Source organism: Arabidopsis thaliana, chromosome 2 (genome assembly GCF_000001735.4).
Source record: "Arabidopsis thaliana chromosome 2, partial sequence".
Lineage (NCBI taxonomy): Eukaryota > Viridiplantae > Streptophyta > Magnoliopsida > Brassicales > Brassicaceae > Arabidopsis > Arabidopsis thaliana.
In genome coordinates this window covers 11650168-11670735 of record NC_003071.7, presented here as the reverse complement: position 1 = coordinate 11670735, position 20568 = coordinate 11650168, and the positions used below count along the sequence as shown (strand labels likewise).

Below are 20568 nucleotides of genomic sequence, written 5' to 3'. Positions count from 1 at the left end.
ACGATTCAACTACAATACAATCTCAAAACTAACTCAATCATGCCACAACTCTCAAGTTCCAATCTTTAACATCACACCAAAGCCAAAAAGTCGAAATCCAAACATAATCACTAAAAGAAATCTTTATAACAGTAGCAATCTATTCTCATTGCAATTATCATCACCAATAGTACTAATCAATCAACAACACATAGTCGATTTACAAAAGATTAGTCAAAGATAATATCCCTAAAACTCAATAAGTTTTGCATCTCTTAGACGAACCAACCATCTTCCCTTCACCACTACTCACCGGAACACCAACAGCAACATCATCACAATACACAGTAACATATCTCCTCCTCCGAAACGCACCGTATCGAAACGTAACATAAGAAATCATCCTCAAATCAAACTCAACATTTCCTTTAACACTTCTCTCTTTACCAATAGAATCAACCAAACGTCCATCAACATAAGTACCAGAAACAGAGAGAGTCGCATTAACCACCGTTTGATCTTTCTTCCCTTGATCAAACGGTTGTAACCTAGTCTCGGATAGAGAGACACGATTGTAATACATAGCGCAAAGAGCAGTCTCGTAGTGAAGTGACATCTTTGAATTAGGGTTTCGAAATTGGAGTTGAAGATCCCATTTACCAGAGACTTGATTGTTGGAGACATTGAAATTGGAGACGGAGAGTGAGTTTAGGTTAACGTCTGGTAGTTGAGGACGAACGATTAGGAAGAAGATGAAGAGGATTAGACCTAGGAGTAGGAGGAATGTTGTGAAGACGATGAAGAGACGGCGGATTATGACGGCGCGTGGGTTTGGTTGTGGCGCGTAGTATGGGTTGTGGTTTTGGTAGGGGTAAGCGGTTCCGGCGGCGGGGTTTGGGTACCCGTTGGTGGGTGGTTGTTGTTGTTGTGGATTCGGGTATGGGTATGGGTATGGGTAACCTGTAGCGGGTCGTGATGGATCTTGCATAGCTTTTGATTTGTTTTTTTTGGAATCTTCAAGAGACGAAGATGTTTGTGATGGTGAAGAAGAAGAAGTAAAGGGAAGTGAGAAATTAACGCAATTTAATTTAAAAGGAAATGTAAATTTCTTACGCGTGTTTTTCTTTCTTAACGCGGTTTGTGTAAATGGTATTATTATCAAGATATTCTAGGCGTGGACATAATAAATCGAACCGAAAGAATCGAATTGGAACCAAAGTAAAAAGAACCGAACTCGAATCCGAACCAAAATAGTAAAATACTCGAATGGATCTAAATTGTAGAATTATAATAATTAGAATCGAACTAAACCGAACCAAAATATTTCAGGTATCCGAAAAAATCCAAAATATACTCTTAAAAATAATATTAAAATATTAAAATATCCGAAAAATATTCGAAAATATCCGAAATAAAATATCCTAATGGATTCTAAACTTTAAAACCGGAACCGAACATAGCAAAATTGTTTTGGTTCCTACAAAGCTCCTAAACTCGAGAACCGAAAGAATCGGAACCAAACTAGAACCGAACTGGAACCGAATCGAATACCCGAACGCCCATTCATAGCTTATTAAGGCGGTAAGGCTACATGAATGTATGTTGTTTTTTAATTTAGTTTTTGGATTTGAGATTTTAGTTTTAGATGTTGCTATTAGAACCAACCCAAAAAAAAGTAGATTCACTAAATTATAAGAGAACTAAAAATTGAAGACCTTGAATGTTTGTAGTTTTTAAAATGGTTTTCGTTTTTTTGTTTTTGGTCTTTAGAGTAAATTTTAGTTTCTTCAGAAATTGAATCGATTGTCACCAAAAGATTAATTGAATAGTATGTGGGCTCACTATACTGACCACGCGAATCTAGTGAAGGCACACTGCTACTTTGAAGATGGTTATCAAAGCATCACCCTAATGCACCCTAATGCTGCAATTCCACACTAGTGCGTGCTTAATCCAACCGTAGATTTTCAAAGTTTTAAATTGCTTTTTTAGCTTAATTTTTCTAATATATGCTTGCTCTTTTTAGGATGCCACATGAAGTTGATCTATGGTGAGGGTGGCGATTAAACTTCTCATAAGGAGAAGTAAGGAAAATAAACTCAGCTAAAATCTTATACTATCATACAAATTTTAGATTTCAAATAAAATATTTAAGTAGATTAGTTTGAGAAGAAAGTCAAATGGCTTATTTATAAGAACAAAAAAAATAGCTCGAAAAAATGATTAAATTTTTGCTTTGAATTGTGACGCTTGCTCCATCATATGTTTGTTAGCTCATTGCATTTGGCTATGCATTGATAAAAGTTCATGAAGATGTGAGATACTAAATTCTCGCTCGGTAATACATAAGCTTCAACTCTAGCTAGGGTTCGTTTACCATACAATTATGATAATCCTTCATTGGTATATCTTTTTCTTTTATTTACTTTTTTCATCCACAAACTACATTAACACTCTATATTCTCCTCCAAATATCAAAACTATTGATGCCAGTTTTTTCGAACACACTCATATGTTAGGTGCTTCAGTTTTAAAGTTTCTAATAACAAAACTCTTAGATGTGCATGTACATGTGGGAGAAATGAAAGTGTGCAAGTAATGGTGCTCATTATTGACGTGAAACTTGTCCTTAAATTTCAAAGAATTCTACGATTTTTTTTTGTATTTGTTGATCAATAAGATTTTTTTGGTTCCAACTCTATAAAATTCATTTACTATTACACTCGCATAAATTACGATGATATTATGAAATGTATTAAGACTCTAACAGTTTAACAGTTAACGACAAAAATATCTACTATTGTAAATTTAAATCTTTCTTTCCAACTAAATTGCATATTTTCGGTTCCGGTATAATGAAGGCCTAAAATCATAAGCTATATTAATCACATGGAAGAATTAAATAAAGAAACCTGATCGATATGGCAGTAGAAAGAAGTCAAAAGATTTGGATTTTGGATTGCAACTTTTTTCTTATTGGTTTATATAATTAACAAACTAGTTGATATATATTATATGCTGCAGAATCTTACCTCCTTTTTTACATAGTTTACACTTTTTGTGTGCAGCTCTCAACTCAAGTAGGTTAATTAGACATATAACCAATGAACGTAATAATATTTAAAACTTAGAATTGACCTTTATGAATTCATCAATCAGTCTCTTGTCGCTTAACGTTACACTCGTCTTTTCTGGTTACTACTCTCTTCCCTCTCATTGCATTTTCCAGGCTGTTTCATCTTTCTTTGACATCACTGTATCGGTAACGATTCGACGACATCAATAAATATATTGTTGGCCAACGAAAAATAGACATGAGTAATAATTTAATATAATACTTACCAGTAAGTTTACAATAATTTTGATTGTCTTCTGATCTAATAAATTGTTGGCCAAAAAAAGACCTAATAAATTCGTGGACTTGGAGTTGATGCAGATCTTTAGCAGTATGGTGGTGTTGAATTCAATCTTTTTGGTCCGAATGTCTTTAAAATTGTTCTTGATATTCATATCCATAAAATTAATCGAATTCCGGATTATCCATAATAAAAACAAAACTAGATACATTTTCTAAGTACATTAACACATAAGAATATCATTTTTGTACTACCAAAAAAAAAGTAAAAACTTATGTCCATGGTATTATTATAATTGGTGGTAAATCAGTAAATTAGTTGTTAGCAAAAAAATAAAATTTAGTTAAAAAGTAGTGGCACCTTATTGGCCCAAAAGAGTAACGAAGCAAAACGGAATCTGAAAACTGTTAAAACTTAAAAGAATAGATAATTGAGATATAATATCGTATGATCGGACGGCTGTGATCTGATGCCATCGGATGGGCACGTGTCAGAAGTGTACTCCAGGTATCATTCTCTCTGCCTCATGACATCAGCCGATGGTACCCTCGATACGGCGCCGGCAAGGCTCATATAATCCATTCAATTTATGTTTTTTCTGCTAGCAAATAGATTTGCCATTGATTTGATACTCTCAATAATATTATCCGATTAAGGTATCATCCATATTGTTCAATATAATTTAAGCATATAACTGTTTCCAGATTAAACAATATAATTTATAAGAGCAACTGTAATACTTTACTTTAAAAGTTTTCAAATCAGAATCTCTTTTCTTTTTCTACAAATCTGGAAACAATTTAATCCATATTGTTTTTGTTTTTTTTACCTTCTCATATTTAGATGCTATTTATTATTGTGACACAAGCTTAGTTTAATTTCTTGTTGGTTACATTTTTTTTTCTAAATACACAAATATTATATGTTTAATATTATTTCACACATTTCTTAGAAGAAATCTAAATACATGAAATTATATTTATTAAAAAGAAGTCTAAACTATATATGTATTTAAATGGAATTTTAAATATGGGTAGTAATATAGAAACACCATTGATATATTAGAGTATGTGCCGGTGCCGTATACATACTGTTGTATTATAGTAACCTATATATGGTATACCTAGTCAATGTGTACGGTATTTTTCATATGTATTAGTTGTGAACCTCCACAGCATGTTAGACTTAGGAATTAATTATAACTGAACCAGAACTTTGAGTCTAATTATACCCCTGCCGTTTTATACAACTTTGAATATTGATTCCAGTGGCTAATTTAAATAAGTTAAAGGAAACAAAAACTGCAAGTAAGTGAAAAATACACAATTGTAAGTAAATGTTAGATATTTAATTTATTTATAGCTAAATCATGAACAAGTTCGTATAAGATCTAGATATATGTACCATATACCTTTTCTATGCCCACTATATATACTTACTACACATAATATATAAACCAACCAAAATATTTGAATAGTTAATAACTATGATACACGTTTAGGACAAATAAAATTAAAAAATAGGAGATCCCATTTCTCGCCCTTGTAGGCTTACGCTATAAATTGGACTGTCCCCTTCTCATTTCATTACCAAAGTAAAGAACAGTTTCTATATTTCTCTCTTTATCTCTCTCACTCAGTCACTTTCTCTCTAAAAATGGATTCGAAGAGTTTTCTGCTACTACTACTACTCTTCTGCTTCTTGTTCCTTCATGATGCTTCTGGTCTCACTCTCTCTTTCACTCCTCTATATGTCTATAACTCATGTAAATGGATTCTTATAAGTCTCAACATAACTTTTTTTTGTTATTTACTATTTCACCAGATCTCACTCAAGCTCATGCTCACGTTCAAGGACTTTCCAACCGCAAGGTTATCTTCAACTTGTACTCATTAAGGCCTCTCAATATTCATGTGTTATGTTCATGTAGATGTCCGGTCCAGTTCAACAACTGTTTCATTGCTTTAGTTGTCACGAGAAATATTTGTATATATTATTATGGTGTGCAAAACATAGTAAAATGTTGTTCAATTGGCAGATGATGATGATGAAAATGGAAAGTGAATGGGTTGGAGCAAATGGAGAAGCAGAGAAGGCAAAGACGAAGGGTTTAGGACTACATGAAGAGTTAAGGACTGTTCCTTCGGGACCTGACCCGTTGCACCATCATGTGAACCCACCAAGACAGCCAAGAAACAACTTTCAGCTCCCTTGACCTAATCTCTTGTTGCTTTAAATTATTTCATATTGTAAATTACTTTCTGCTTTATCGGTTTTACCATTTCGGGAGTCTTTTTTGTGTGCAATCTGTTTCGTTTGGTAAGCTTGTAGTTTCATGAAAGTGAATGTAAGATATGCATTACGTTTGTTGCTGAAGTGAATGTAAGATACGCACTATTATATCTCATGATTTTCTAAGAAAACCCTCTTAAAACGAAGATGTCTATAGCATTACGTTTCTATTTCCATATAATACGTTAAAATTTATGGTTTTTACGTATAAAATGCAAAATAAAGACACAAGTATATCTCCAAAGCAATGTACCGTTGGGAAAATTTATTAGTACGTTTTCAATTGTCAATGCAAATAATTAATGGATGTGATAGTCACAATTAAACATACAATAATAAAAATGATGATGATGATTCGATGATGTGGTGGGAAGGATAAATTAAACCGACTTTGGGGCAGTGACAGGCAGTGTCAGTGTCAAAGACAACCATTTGTAGTCACTATTTCTATCGAAGGTTGCAAATTGAATGGTGGAGGAGTATCAAAACGACACACATACTTGAAAAGATATTTTAATAATATAAAAAAATTGGTGATGGCGTAATAACAAACCTAGAGCTAATTATTATCCTTAATGATACCAAATCTATATGATACGATATTTGTTTTAAAAAGAGTAAAGACTGACACTTGAGATGTGACACTGGCGATTTCGCTCACGTCACCACTTTTCCCACCTCAAATAACGCTTACGGCTTTATCCATTAATTCTAAGTATAATTTTAAGTGTATTTTTTCTTGCCAAATTCAAATATATCTTACTAAATGGATGAACATTATAAAATTGTTATCAAAACCATTAAATGTTCTTATAATTTCTTTCGTTCCTCCAATGTCATCCCAAGACTTTTTGACCTAATATATGATATATCTAACTTGCTTTGGAATCGTATGACATATATCTTCAAATACATATTTCGTATTTTTTTTTCACGAAAACTAATTTAGAAAGTAGAAAACCAGCTATTTTAAAGAAAATAAAGTGTGTTTATATATATTCTAAAACAATGCTATAAGAACATAAGACCAAGATATATACAATGTTATTTTATATTTATTATTAAGCATTAACATTGAAATTAAAAATATTAAACATGTATACCAAAGTAATCAACATTGTAGTTATTACTACTCTCTCTGTTCATTTTTGTTTGATTGTTTAGAAAAAACACACATATTAAGAAAACATATTAAATATTGATTATAAATGTATTATTTTTAATGTTTTACAGTTTTCTATAACTTTAAACCAATGATAATTAACTATTTTTTTAAAAAATTACCATTCACCTATACTAACCAATAAAGATTACATAGAAAACTAAAAAAATTAATCTTTTAAAAACAAATTTTTTTTCTAAACAATCAAACAAAAAGGAACAGAGGGGGAATATTATTTTAATTTAATTTAGATTACCATTGTAGTTAGTAATTGATCAGATAATATGGATAGGCTTAGGCATTCGAATTTTCTGGTTAGTTTACGTCGACTAATTAGGAGTTTTGGGTTTTTGGGTTGGGGGACCAAATGAATATCTTATTGGATCAGTACGATTCCTATTTGGGTTCAGACCTGTTATCAAAATTTATGTGAAACCCAACGTGGGACCAAAATATTTTTCAGTTCAGGTTTCAAATCCAAAGTACTAGGAAAAACAAATCCCAAAAAAGAACTCAAAATAATCATGTACTGTATATATAGTGTTTCGGGTTTTATGGGTATATATTTGGTTTTGGATTTTTTTGAGTATCTTCTCGGAATTTAGATTCTAACTTAACTAATCTGAGACCCAAAAAATAATAATTTATAATCCGTTTGGGTAATATACCTACCTGAAACCAAATGAACGCTCGGATTTTTGGGTTTCTTCTTTTATATCCAAGCCTAAATATGTGTATGAAATATAGGTAATTCGAATATATAAAATCAGTATCTGAATGACTAAGAATCAAATTCATGTTTGGTAATTTGTATACCTACATAGCTACATATAATATTTTAAATTTTACATTCTTGAGATTTAGTTTTTACATGATCCGCTTCGCCAAATATGTTTCCTCCATTCGAAACTAAAGTCTAATTAGTTTCTAAATGGCAAAAGTGGATCGAGTGAGATAGACAAAGTGGATCAGACGGTACAAATATAAATATATGCTCAAATACATATCAAACACTTTAGGTGGTTGAAAAATATGATGAATAGTGGTAACCTCTCGTATATATATTTGATATAAATCATTCCAACATTTAGTTTATTTGATAATTTTTTGTAATTTTTGTTATATTTGATGAATAGTTGTAACGTTTATCATTTTTAGAAGAAAAAAGTTGTGAGAATTATTAAATGTAAATGAAAAGACAGAAAAATCACTAAACAAAGCTTAAAAACACTAAAACTAACGCTCTTTTTTTAACTGTTTGTTTGGACTTTGGTGAAACACTAAAGTACCCTTTGTTTTGTATTTTTTCACTGTGAACAATTTTTTTTATAATAACTCATTGTTATATATAATTTTACTAACATATGTATCTATTTACCATTAATGTCTTTTCAAATCTATTTATTAAAAAAAAAATCTGCATATTTTATTTAACCATGTTAAGTCTTCAATGAATCCAATATTTTACAAAAACAACAAATTTCATAATTAAAAAAATAAAATAAACATACATTATTTTATGAGTGAATAAACATACATTATTTCACACAAACGCTTGTGTGACCACATGAAACACATCTTGCGTCTACATGCGTATCATCGTCTTCATGTTTCTCATGGATCGAAACCTCCTTCGAGCCATTATCATTTTTTGATGTGTCATCATTATTACCATCATCTTCAATAATTATGACCACATGATCATCATGACATTTGATCGATCGGACACTAACAAAGCTTTTGGCTTTTGGTTTCTCGGAAAACAAAGGATGTTCAATCTTGTTCTTAAATTTTGCAGCGGTTGCTAGTTCATGTAGGGATTCCAAGATTTTCTCTGTTAGGTTTATAATATCGATGAGCAAGGAGATCGCGGTCAGAAGGGAGACCAATTCTAGAGGCTCAACTTCTTTCAAGATGCCTGAATTAAGTAAGTTGGTGAGTGATTTACAGGCAGATTTTGCGTTTTGGACATGAAGATCAGAAGAAGATGGTTTAGTCATTTTCTTTAACGAAATTGACATTTCTTTCATCGCTTTGCCGGACTCCAAACTCATTCTTCTCAATGGTTCTCCTAGTTTCTTTTTAATATCAACTGAAACCTAAAGATTCATAAACAAAGGGATAAATATGTGTGGAATCAAATAAAGCGATAAATAAGTGATACAAAAAATAGATAAGAAGTTTAGAGGAAATCTAAACGCTAAACGAAAGTATGTAATAAAACCAACCCTTTTAACAGGGTATAGAGGAAACATTTATTTAACTTGATTGAACTCTTCATTTCTTAAAAGATTTATGAAGAAAAATATTCTTAATTCAGTTTAGGGAAGCAAGACCTGATTATCTGCATTAAGATATGAATTCAGGGCATGAATTCGGTAAGCACATTGTCGGATTAATTCACCGACAGCTAGGTATTGTTTCCAAGGATGCCGGAATCTGAATTGGCCGTGACCAGGTTCCCATTTTGCAAAATTAGCCTATATAAGAAAACGACAAAAACATAATGAAATGAGAGATTTAGTGGTGAAATAAAGCAAGAAGGGAAAGAATTCAGAGTTCACCACTAACCAAAGATTCTTCATTGCTTTTTGAGTTGAGAACACTTTTATAGTTGTCAAAATCCTTTTTTCGTTTGTCAACCTCTTTGGCGCCATCATTTTCTACCACTTCACAATACTTGTCCCCAAAATCTGCCAATCTCCAACTTTTAATCTTTCTTTATAATAAAAAAACAAAATACACGACTAAGGACCTTATATATGTACCAACTTTCTAAAAAAATTTGTTTAACCCGTTCATTTAAGAGATCATATTCGTTGCATTGATGTTAACTTTGTAAAGTTTTTATTTCTAAAAATGACATCCAGTCAGAGAGTTTATTTTTTAATTTTAGTATGTGGTTGACAAAAAAAATACAATATTTCTAATCAAGTGGTTCAATCAAATTGTTTTGTCATGATATTATTTTTAGAAAACTAAAATATTGTAACATGCAATTTTAGCATGAAGACTTTAATGTTCATCCGATTCGAATAAAATTTTATTTCTTATAAATAGAGAGTTTAACAAGAAAACAAATTTCTCTAACATATTATTTTTTGATCAAGATCATTCTCTAAAATATCCATTATTAGTCACCACACAAATATATGAAAGTGTGTATGAAAACTTGAAACTTTTCCCACGTGACCAAGTGGCAAAACTCCTGCTACGAGTTCCAATCTAACCTTAAAAGAGTTATACTGTTCAAATCAGAAGAAACATAATGAAAGGAGTTACCTAACAAGAAAAATGAGAGTTTCTCAAAGTTAGAGGCTATGAGTGAATGAAGATCTTGGCCGGCCCAAACAGGGCAGACAAAGATGGAGATAATGACGCAACTTAGTCCTCCTATGATCACTGTGGAAATTCTCTTATGGGTCAGCTTTACAACCTGCTCTTCTCTGAACCCCGACACTGATATCAACGCAAAGGTGAGTATGAATATCAGCAGACTGTAATCGTATCTAGCCTTCACCCGCGGGAAGAACCTCACAAACGTCGACAACGCAGCTAAAAAAACAACAAAAAAAGAGAGTCAATCTTATACTAGCTAGTGATTAAACAATTTAGGCTTTGAAAGGGTAACTTTTACATATATAACATGTTATATTGTAATATGTAAACGCAAAACAAATGTGAATGCAAACAAAGAATCATGTCTTAGTCCCTATACATGCAAAACTTAATTGGTATATAAATATAATTTACCTTGTACAAAGACAAAGACTGCGAGAAGAATGGGTTCTCCTGTCGGACCAGACATGCTGGCCAGGTGATGAGCTCCGATTCCAAGTCCCCCCGCAAATAGTGTTGCCGCCACTCTGTTAAGTCCTTTACCAAGCGTGGCCCCTACATATATATACCCGTAGTCACGCACACACACCATCCAATTTTATTATAACAATTATTAACAAAACATAAAATAAAATCTTTAACTACAACAAGTGATCATGTTGGTATTCAAACTTCGTTTCTTTGAAAATGTACGTATTGCATTGCATGGCATGCATGCAAGACCTAGTAATTATCCAGAACCTAAATTTGGTTTGACCGATGTCGAGGATCATGAAGGATAAATTCTAAATAATAATAAAATGCTTAAAATATATACGAAGACGGACCAACAGAGAACTCGAAGACGACAACAACCGTCATAACAGCCCACATTGCATTAACACCGAAGCTGTCGTAGAGAGGTTGGTAATAGTAGAAGGAAGAGACTAAGGCAAGAACCAGACCCACTTTGAACGAGTGAACTACTCTCCTCGGGTCTTCTTTTGCCACTCTTCTCCCTTCTCTCACAATCTCTCTCACTTTTTCCATATCAATCGGGTTGTCTCAAAATATCTTTTTAACTATCAGTTGCAGAAAGAGAGAAATTGTTAGAAAGAGAGAGAGTCGAGAAAAGAGGCGTTTGTGTGTGGGTTTGTCACATGTTATCTAGATGACCAAGCTTATTTATAAGAGAACGACAGAGAAATATATCGTGGACAGCTTATACAATGATATTAAATTATGAAAATCCTGCCTTTTGTATACCACTTATCAAAAAATAGTTTCCGCGTATTTTGTATTCCAGAACAAGAGCATACAATATTATAAATTATTATTTCTGATTAAAAAAAAAAGTTATTATGGTCAGAACATTTTAGACTAGTTTTGCATGCGATAACGATGATTAAAATTAATTTAAGCAAATTTACAATATTATATTGGAAAAGGAAAAAACTAATATTTACAGAAACATATTACTTTCTTTTTGGTCAAGTGAATGAATTAATGGCCTCCTATTTATTTTATTAATCTCATCTCAATTTATTTCAATCTCCCTAACTAATCCAAAATTAAACTGGATGTAAAAACTTTATTCTTATAAAGCATACCCTTCTTCATTTCGAAAATTTAAGAACACGAAAACGAACAAAAAAATGGTTTTGAACACCATATGAATGAATAGTTTTAAACTTTCAATAATTTGAATTTATTTTCTATACTACTATCATAAATTCACTCATGCGTGTTTAGTTCTCAAATTTCATTTACGCCTTAAATTAAATTTAGAAATTGGGTTCAATATATATTCATTTTTTTTTATCTAACGAAATAGGGTTCAAAAATACGAAAACCTGAGAGAGGTGTTCAAAACAAATACTAAGTGTGTGTATCCAATGTGATCACATAATATAGATAATTAGTTTATATAACTCACTGTGATCCCTAATGAAATTTAATGACAAAAAAAAAAAAAATCAATAGAATGTTATAACCATAGAGGCGTTTGAATCTGATCAACGTAACAAATATGATTATTACTTTTAAATGAAACTTCTAAGTTGTATACCACAATAATTTATTTACTTTACTGATCTATATCTTGATTTCGAGCACAAAGTTAAACAAAATTGTACTTTTTAAGGTTAGATCATGCTTGTTGAACTTCAACTCAATTCTAATGAAACAAATTATTATTTCTCTTTCGATATATTTAATAACATATTTCATTTTGTCCATTTATGTTCTTTGTAATTGTATAGTTCATAAAACTCCTGAAATATTCCTTTATTTGACGATGGACGTCAAAATAAAATCATGACGAACTCAAGTAAAACAATTAAACTCCTATAGATGTGATGAGAATGACTTCCTCATTAACTTTCTAAACCAACACATCACTGCCAACACATGTCATGGTCAGGGTACAAGGTGTACATGAAAGTGTTTACGACTCTCACAAAACTTAAAAAACATAAAAGTATATACCTAAATTTTTATTGTATTATATATATATATATATATATATATGTTTCAAATTTCCATTCCTATAAAAAACAAAATTTTTGGTATAACATAATTATATAAACTCTAAACGCCCTGAGAAATGTAAAAAGATGTTCGTAAATATTGTGCTTAATTATTCCTAACATAGAGAGAGGTAAGTGTTGTACAATCATGGATGGACCAAAGTTACCGACATCGCTTAGATTAATTTGAAGCCTCTACTTTCACGTTGGATTTGGCTTCACTAGGTCTCAACTTCTAGCCAAATAAGGAAAAGTGAGTTTACCCTTTTCGATCCGTACAACTATCAACTTAGAGAAGTAACTCATCAATAAGATGAACCTTGATGAAATGAGCTTTACAAACTTTCTTTACATGAAATTCTATGCTATACAAATAGAGGAGCTCATTCTAGGAATGATCTCTACCAATGACCACTAGAAATATAAATATAAGGGCACTAATACTGAAACTCCATATGGATTACGACATGTGATAAGGTAGATGAGTTGTATCTTTGAAAAAAAAGTAGCCACATACTATAATTATATACTTACCCAACTTCTTATCAAATCTATTTGGCATGTGATGATGGGAAACAGAACCACAAGTTGTCCTATAAGAACTAAGAAGCGCATGCCCTTATATCGTGCTATTTCTATCTTGTTTCCTATTAAACCTCTTTGGTTATATATCGTTTATATTTTTCCTAAATCATGATTAAAACATCTTATTATAGTTTTGCATGCGATAACGAAGATTAGAAGATTTCAACTTTAAAAAATAAATAATAATCATTTTTAAAAGCAAAGAAATGATTCATTAACAGCTAAATGTCATTGACACTAGCATTGTCTCATGATTTGATCGTTTTGTACTTCAATTCTATAGGAAGTGGGCGCAATAGATGACAAGGAAAATGCAAGTGCTGAGTCACCGCACTCACTCTCTGTGTTTTAACAAGGAATCAAACTCCACTTAGTATAATATCAGTTTCTCTTCCATAAGTCGAGTCTTGATTAGTTTCACTCACAAACTCAATGACTTTTTTTTGAACAAACTAAGATTTCATTCGAACTTAAACGGGAGTTGTCTCCACACGGGGATGACGCTACTCGGAGCCAAACAAGCAAATTCTGTGACCCACAACATGGTCATGCAAATGAGAAAGCTAAAACAACAAGCACATCTCAATGACTAAGTGATAACAAGCTCAACAATATCACAAGAACAAACTCATGCACGTTTTATCAAAAAAAATCTCGATAAAGCTTTTTGAGCTAAATAGAACAAACTCTCAATGAACAAAGAGCTGAAGAGAGTTAAGAACAAAGGTAAAGTTTTTATGAAAGACCTCTTAATAATTCAAAAAACAAAAATTTTTTAATGAAAGGCCAATTCTCATTTGCTTGAAGTAGTTAATATGCTCGCTAGAATAATGTAACTTAAACTTACCTCATACACTAGAATAATATACTTATAATACGTTTTCTCAAACCTTTTAAAAAGAACTACCGTGAAGGATAAAAAGGCTTAATTAACATTGACATTCGATAAAGGATATAGCGAAAAAGGACCTTGATACAATGCATTAAATAGTCAAGATGCATGCTAGTTGTTTATTACTTGACGCATCAATGGTTTGAAAAAACCATTTTTGATGATGATAAATTGTGTGACAGTTAATCTCTATGGGCTTTATTACGTTCATTAATCAAGACTCTATCGGAAGCAATCTGAACAACGGACTTATTAATTGTCCATATATAAGAGTTTAGCCTTAGCAACCAAAGAGATCTTCAAATATGTGTTCGACTGATGAATCCATATAAGCTCATAGGTGGCTTCTGATTCTATACTACACCTACGTACTTATACTGGGATGGCTATTTTTTAATTCAAGAAACCAAAGAATTACCAAGGTAGTCACAAAAAATCCAGAAATCGATCTTCTCGAATCATGCATGACCTGAAGCATTGTGTTAGTAGCCTCATATCTAGTATTCTATCCTACACGAACATGAGTAGGAGCTTGAAAAAGTGGCTTAACCTGTGAACTCCATAGATGATATATTGTTGTAGTACGATAGAGAAAACGTCTAATATGCTATTGATATGTCGTTGGTGAATCCAATATATAATTATCTTGTCTTTGCTGAAATGAACATAAGGGTCCATTGGAAACATAACATGATTTATGAGCGAAAAGCAGTGTCTTCTGATAGATCCTGCCTTCAACACATAGATATTTCCTTACACGAACTTGCCACTTATACTCTAAAAAATAAGCATAAGAGACTTAAATCCTTCATGTTGAACTCTCTGCGCAAAACAACAAAAAGAGATTCAAAAGAGTTATTACTAGCTATAGCTACGATATACCAGCAATGTAGAAAAATGATTCATTTCTTTAACGAACAAGGTAGTATCAGCCAAGGACGGCATGAAACCATAAGTACGCACGACATATAACTTATGCAGTCTATAAATAAGATGTGTTGGTAGAAAATTAGAGGTGTATTTAAGGTAGATTCATGCATATCTCGTTTTTCAATTAACCATGCAAGAAAACATTGGTAACATCCATTTCTGTCACTTCCGATCCCATCCATGAATAGCATCAAATCTTAACAACTTTACACTAGTCAGTTTGGAAAATGTTAAAAAACATTAGTGAAACACGTTCAATATATATCTCTCAAATTTTGCTTTGGCAAAAAAAATATCTCTCAAATTTTCAAGTTTAGAGACTTTTATAATGATCAATGTGGTAAGAATAATTACTAGTTTACTTACTATAAAGGTATGTATATAGTGTTTTGTACAATAACCAAAACAAAAGCTAAGTAAATCCATCTGTAGCAAATAGTTGTTTTCTTTGCTTCTGCTTTACTATATAAAAGATTCGCTAAAAGTGTTTATCCAACAAAAAAAAAGATTCGCTAGAAGTGAAAAAACATTCACTCTAGTAAGAAAAGTTTGCTATCAATAGAAACCTATCATTTTTATATTTTACAAAATATGCATATGTTCTAGTTACAGTATCAAAGAAAAAATTATCTCATTTTCTAAATTTATCAAAATTAGCTAATCATATCATATTAGAGGATAATGGGATCTTGGCTCATTTCTTTTCCTCCACACAAGACAAATCTTGCTGCATACCTTAATAATTTAGATTTCCTATATAAATTTATTTAGTTAAGAAAACCTATGTTACCTAGTATACAACTTTAATTTATTTTATTTTGGTCACTGATAGTATACAAGTTCTGGTTAATATTTACAACTGAAAAAGGTTACACCGTTTATATAAAAGAATATATACATCTGTAGCCTAGTGGGAAATCATCTCTAGTAGACTGTTGATAAAGTATTATTGGAAGCATATTTTAAAAGTGAGGAAGAAAATTGAAGGGCCCAAGAAAAATATAATGAATTTTAGTGAATCATAATGTGCTGTCGATTATCCCATCATAATCTATAGAGTGGAGAGATGGCTAAAGCAAGACACAAAGATGTTCATGCACCTTTTGCAGCAAAGTTTAGGTACCTCAAAAGTGTAAATAAAGCATTTTTGAGACAACAAACAAAAACGCAGTTTTGAGAATTTGATGTTGGACTAAGTTTGATCCACTAATTAGTAGTATGAAGAAAATGTAAATATTAGGAATGGATTAAGACATCCATTAGAGATTATGAATTCACATGATAGCACATTATAAGGCTGTTAACAAAAGTATTATAACTAACTATTATTAGCTTTTCTTCTATAGGCCTCACGTTTCTTAATAAAGAGTGTGTTTTATTGAAAGTAGAGCTTCTTGTGTTTTTTTTTTTAATAATAAGCTAATTATATACATAGAGTTACTAATCAAAGTAACATAAAGGTACTTGTAACATGTGAAGCTTTGTTGTGTACTGTTAAAGCTGTTGATGGACCGGTTCTTTTTACCGGTCTTGAAATCCGTGAATTGTTTGAACTCTTACTGGTCGAGAATAATTTTAAACAATTTAACTAAATTTTTTACAACTCCAAAACTGAATTAAAATTAAAAAATTCCACACAAATGAAAATTCGCAACTAATGTACAAAACATAAAGTTGAGAAAAAAAAACACACTTAAAAATCATCATCTCTGGTTTAGACTGACTTTTTAGTTAGTCATAGCGAGCCTAAAATCCTTGAGAGCGGTCCGCTCGTAACCTCTATATGAATCAAGCTTTTAACCAGCCCGGTTTATTAAACCGGAGCAATCCGGTACGGTCAATAATTTGTGTCATTACATTGAACAGCCACCAGTAACCGGTAAAGGCATTGTAGCTTTGATACCATCCAAAATAGTCTTAGAGTTTCCTCCACATTTCATTGTCTGCTCCAAAATATTCACTAGTTGCATGAATATTTCCATCCTCGTCACGTCGCGACTCGCCTACAATCCAATATCGACCCGGTTTCAGTTTAAATAAGATACATTCTAACACAATCTCATCTTTCCAAGTTAAACAACCTTGTGTAACTTATATAATATACCTCAACAGTGAAGCGAGCCCAAATCTTGTCTACTCGAGTTTCGATGACTCCCTTCAAGATCGTTAACCCTAAGCTTCTGATCCAATCTGCGATTTCTAGAAAGAATCCTCGTTGCTCGCATAACATCTGTTACAAAACCAGAAAACGTTCGATCAAAACCGAGATCTTGAGTGTTTTTTATTAAGAACCTTAGGCAGAAATGTTACCTCGACTTGGAAAATGCGAGGCGGGTTTATATCTTCTACGACAATTGGACACACCATAGACTTTGACCCTACTTCGAAAGCCCATGTTGCTCCTCCACCGTCCTCTTTCATAATCTTATAACAATACAACAAACGTTAGATCAAGAATCCATGAGAGACACCAAAATATTATTGTTTTATGTTATACCTTGGATTCCCCGGTTTGCTTCAGCTTATCAGAATGCTTGGAGACATTTTGCAAGAAGAGCATGTGCTTGATTGTACGTTCAAGGAGTGCATCAATGCTACACTGTTAAATAAAAACCACATGTACTCTTTGTTAGTAATAACCTTTCTTAGGGATTGTTTAATTTGCCAAGAACAGATAAGTTTTTCACTTACTTTTGCACCGTTTGGTATTATTTCACGCAGCTCTTTGACACGATCTTGGATCATTTGGCGATCTTTAGGCCTTGGTCTTGGGTTCTCTCCTGGTTTAAGCCTTTTCCGGTTATTAGCCGGTTTTGCAGTTTCATTCTTGTTCACCATCCTTGGACTGCCCTCACGCTTCAAGCTGTGCGCTTGTTCAACCCAAGAACTTATCTGAGACCCGTAGACCGATGATGGCCCCAATGGTTGCCCATGTTTCTTCTCAAATAACTGGCTACCTTGAGGGCTACTGTGAGACGGCGTGGTAACCGAAGAATTACTAACTTTAGTCAAGGTGGTTTTGCAGGACTCGGAAGTTTCGTCTGAGATCTGCTTTGTGGAGGAGCAAGCACCCGAGACCACGGCATCTAACAGATGATCTGTTCCTGAAAGTTCATACCCCGAAGAACCGAACTCAGGGTCCATTTCTTGAATGATCCGAAAGTCGGATAACTCTCTAGTGAGTACTTCTGTTCTCATCTGTGAAACTCCCCAACTGTTGTCACAACCTTTGTTCTTATCATCCAAACCCAACATATCAAACAAGTCGTCGCTTCCAAGCGAGCGTTTCGAACTGATGTCTTCACATGGGATTTGTTGCTGCTCTGCTGCATCCACATTAGACATACAAGAGAAGTTTTGATTCAGCCACGCATCTGGATTTGAAGGTACTGCAACTTCTCCAGCTGTTAGAAATCCTGTTGTGCTTTGCCATCCTCCTTCATGTTCATCCACAAGATTACAGGGAGATTCTTCAACCATTTGATGATCTGATGATCCAGTGGAGTTGAAATGTTGTTTGCTAGTTTCAGCTACGAAAGCCGAAGATTGGAGGATCTTATGTCCTTGAGAAGGTATTATCCGAGACACTGGCACTCCAATAAAATCAGCAGCAGGTTCATATGTTCTGTAGTTTTCAGATAAGAGAGCCCCCGGAACACATCCGAGCTGCAGGATAAGACCCTTCACGTCATTCACAAACCCCAAGTTCTCCATAATCTGAACACACAAAAAACAATTCACAGTTAAATCAAGAACAAGAATCTCACTTCACATAACAATGTAACTTGAACTTACAGGCAGAGAGGAACCGAGCTGAACAACACCGTGAGGAACAACCGGAAAAACTGCAACAGTCTGAAGAACAAACAAAATAAGCACACACAAACAGTTCTTATGAGCTTGAACATATATATACACTAAAGAAGCCTAACTTAGGATGTTCAAAACATGAAGAAAGTATCAAACCTGAATACCAGCAGAGAATTGGAGAAGCATCTCATTAATAACCTCGGGTGGATGAACATCGCGGTTAAAACTGTTAGCTAGAATCCATTGATGATGTCCAGTAAATGCAGCTCGGCCAACTAGACCTTCACCTACCAAAATGATTCGATTGTTCAACATCATTCGGTTTGTAAGCAACTGAACTTTCTCATTCCCTTGTGTATCAACACCAAGTCCACAAAGTCTTCTAGGATTCGAGCTCGATTCGGTTTCATTGTAACATTCCTCCCAAATCAACAAGCTGCACAAAAACAAGTAAAAAAAACACATCAAAAAAAAAAAATTAGAATACACATGACAAAAATATGCAACAATCGTTTAAGTTAGAATACCACAAAAAGACGATTACAAAAGATTTTGGGCTAAACAAAGACAAAACGAACAAAGACAAGAAATAAAAATTGAAATGACAAGAGAGTTAAAGAACTTGAACTCTTTAGACAATTCATAAACAAATAATAAGGATATAGTTATTGTCGACAAAACAACTACAAATCGAAAGATTCTTTAAGACAAACAAGATCAAACCAAACACAAAACTCCAAGAATTAAACAGAGATAAATAATTCTAGTCATCCTCGAGATCTGAGTTTTAAACCCTTATCAAAAAATTCTCAAACTTTAAACTAACAAACACTGAATATATTTGACTGAATAAAGTTTGACACTTTATTAGAATTAGGAGAATAAGAGTGGTACCTAGAATTTTGACAGCCAATTTTCCAGAAAACAGCATAAGACCATTGATTATTAACACACATAGACCTTAAAGCTTCTCTTAGTAAAACTCCCATAGCTTTTCTCTTTCTCTTCTCTCTTCTTTAAGCTCCAACAAGAACAAACTTTTTCACTTGCAACAGTGCAATTTCAAACTGCCCAGAAGAAAAAAATCGAAACTTTAGGTCTAAAAACAAAACTTTTTAACAAATCTACAACAATCAATAAAAACCCATTATTACATTCTTTAAGAGGAAAATGGATTTGAACAAAGACTAACTTCCACGGCAAGATCCTCTTCCAGCTTGTTTTGTCCTAAGTCCTCCACTTTGTTTTCTTTCAGGATCTAAACTAAAAGCGATCATACTCCGACATGCCATTACTTCCGGTAATAAGGAAGAGAAAAAAAAACTCAAAACCCCAGAAAAGAAAAATACAAGAAACTAGTTAATCTTCTTCACAAGATGCTCCAAGCTTCAAGCTTTAAGATTCCAGTAACACCAGCCATTGATAAAACTTGAAGAAAATTAGAAGAAGATGGAGAAGAAAGCAAATGGAGATTATTTGTCTTTGTTTTTTCTCTGCTTTAATGTTTCTTTTCTCTGCTTCTTGGTGAAAAAAAGATTGAAAAATGAGGAAAAAGTACCATCTTATTAAAAACAAAGAACACGATGAATTCGAGAAAGGGTATCAATGTTTAGTAGAAATTACAGGATTGTGCCACTGAGTGGGGTAGTCGAAGTCTTTTGTCTTTTTCCGATGGTGCTAGACGAATAATTTATTGTTTTTTTCGTGAGGTAATAT

The 20568-nt window shown here is 32.8% G+C and overlaps 4 protein-coding genes across 8 annotated transcripts, besides 1 other annotated feature; 1 reads left to right on the top strand and 3 right to left on the bottom strand.

Annotated features, from left to right (window-relative positions):
• Positions 1-91: 91 nt before the first annotated feature.
• AT2G27260 (Late embryogenesis abundant (LEA) hydroxyproline-rich glycoprotein family) lies at positions 92-1107 on the bottom strand. Its single transcript, NM_128284.2, has one exon — positions 92-1081. The coding sequence runs from the start codon at positions 965-967 to the stop codon at positions 236-238; it is 732 nt and encodes a 243-aa protein (NP_565642.1). The 5' UTR covers positions 968-1081; the 3' UTR covers positions 92-235.
• A 3831-nt stretch (positions 1108-4938) lies between these two features.
• CLV3 (CLAVATA3) lies at positions 4939-5758 on the top strand. 3 transcript variants are annotated; one of them, NM_001124926.2, is made up of 3 exons: positions 4939-5058; positions 5160-5206; positions 5374-5758. In NM_001124926.2, the coding sequence occupies exons 1-3, from the start codon at positions 4992-4994 to the stop codon at positions 5548-5550; spliced, it is 291 nt and encodes a 96-aa protein (NP_001118398.1). In that variant the 5' UTR covers positions 4939-4991; the 3' UTR covers positions 5551-5758. The 3 variants fall into 3 exon arrangements, with proteins under 3 accessions (NP_001118398.1, NP_973541.1, NP_565641.2); NM_201812.1 differs by having other exon boundaries at positions 4968-5206; positions 5374-5750; NM_128283.2 differs by having other exon boundaries at positions 4968-5750.
• A 2569-nt stretch (positions 5759-8327) lies between these two features.
• On the bottom strand, positions 8328-11157 carry AT2G27240 (aluminum activated malate transporter family protein; the record flags this gene model as incomplete). 2 transcript variants are annotated; one of them, NM_128282.1, is made up of 6 exons in its annotated part: positions 8328-8888; positions 9126-9269; positions 9361-9508; positions 10020-10344; positions 10543-10683; positions 10956-11157. In NM_128282.1, 6 exons carry the CDS (start codon positions 11155-11157, stop codon positions 8328-8330), a joined length of 1521 nt encoding a protein of 506 aa, NP_180292.1. The 2 variants fall into 2 exon arrangements, with proteins under 2 accessions (NP_180292.1, NP_001324626.1); NM_001336111.1 differs by having other exon boundaries at positions 9361-9482; positions 10072-10344.
• A 5435-nt stretch (positions 11158-16592) lies between these two features.
• Positions 16593-20378, bottom strand: LHW (transcription factor-like protein). 2 transcript variants are annotated; one of them, NM_001036353.1, is made up of 9 exons: positions 20007-20377; positions 19747-19919; positions 19009-19288; positions 18838-18897; positions 17734-18759; positions 17540-17641; positions 17353-17466; positions 17147-17272; positions 16593-17045 (listed from the first exon to the last, which is right to left on the bottom strand). In NM_001036353.1, the coding sequence occupies exons 2-9, from the start codon at positions 19839-19841 to the stop codon at positions 16896-16898; spliced, it is 1953 nt and encodes a 650-aa protein (NP_001031430.1). In that variant the 5' UTR covers positions 19842-19919; positions 20007-20377; the 3' UTR covers positions 16593-16895. The 2 variants fall into 2 exon arrangements, with proteins under 2 accessions (NP_001031430.1, NP_565640.1); NM_128281.2 differs by having other exon boundaries at positions 16620-17045; positions 20045-20378.
• Positions 20040-20144: a sequence feature (AT2G27230.uORF1).
• Positions 20379-20568: the final 190 nt, after the last annotated feature.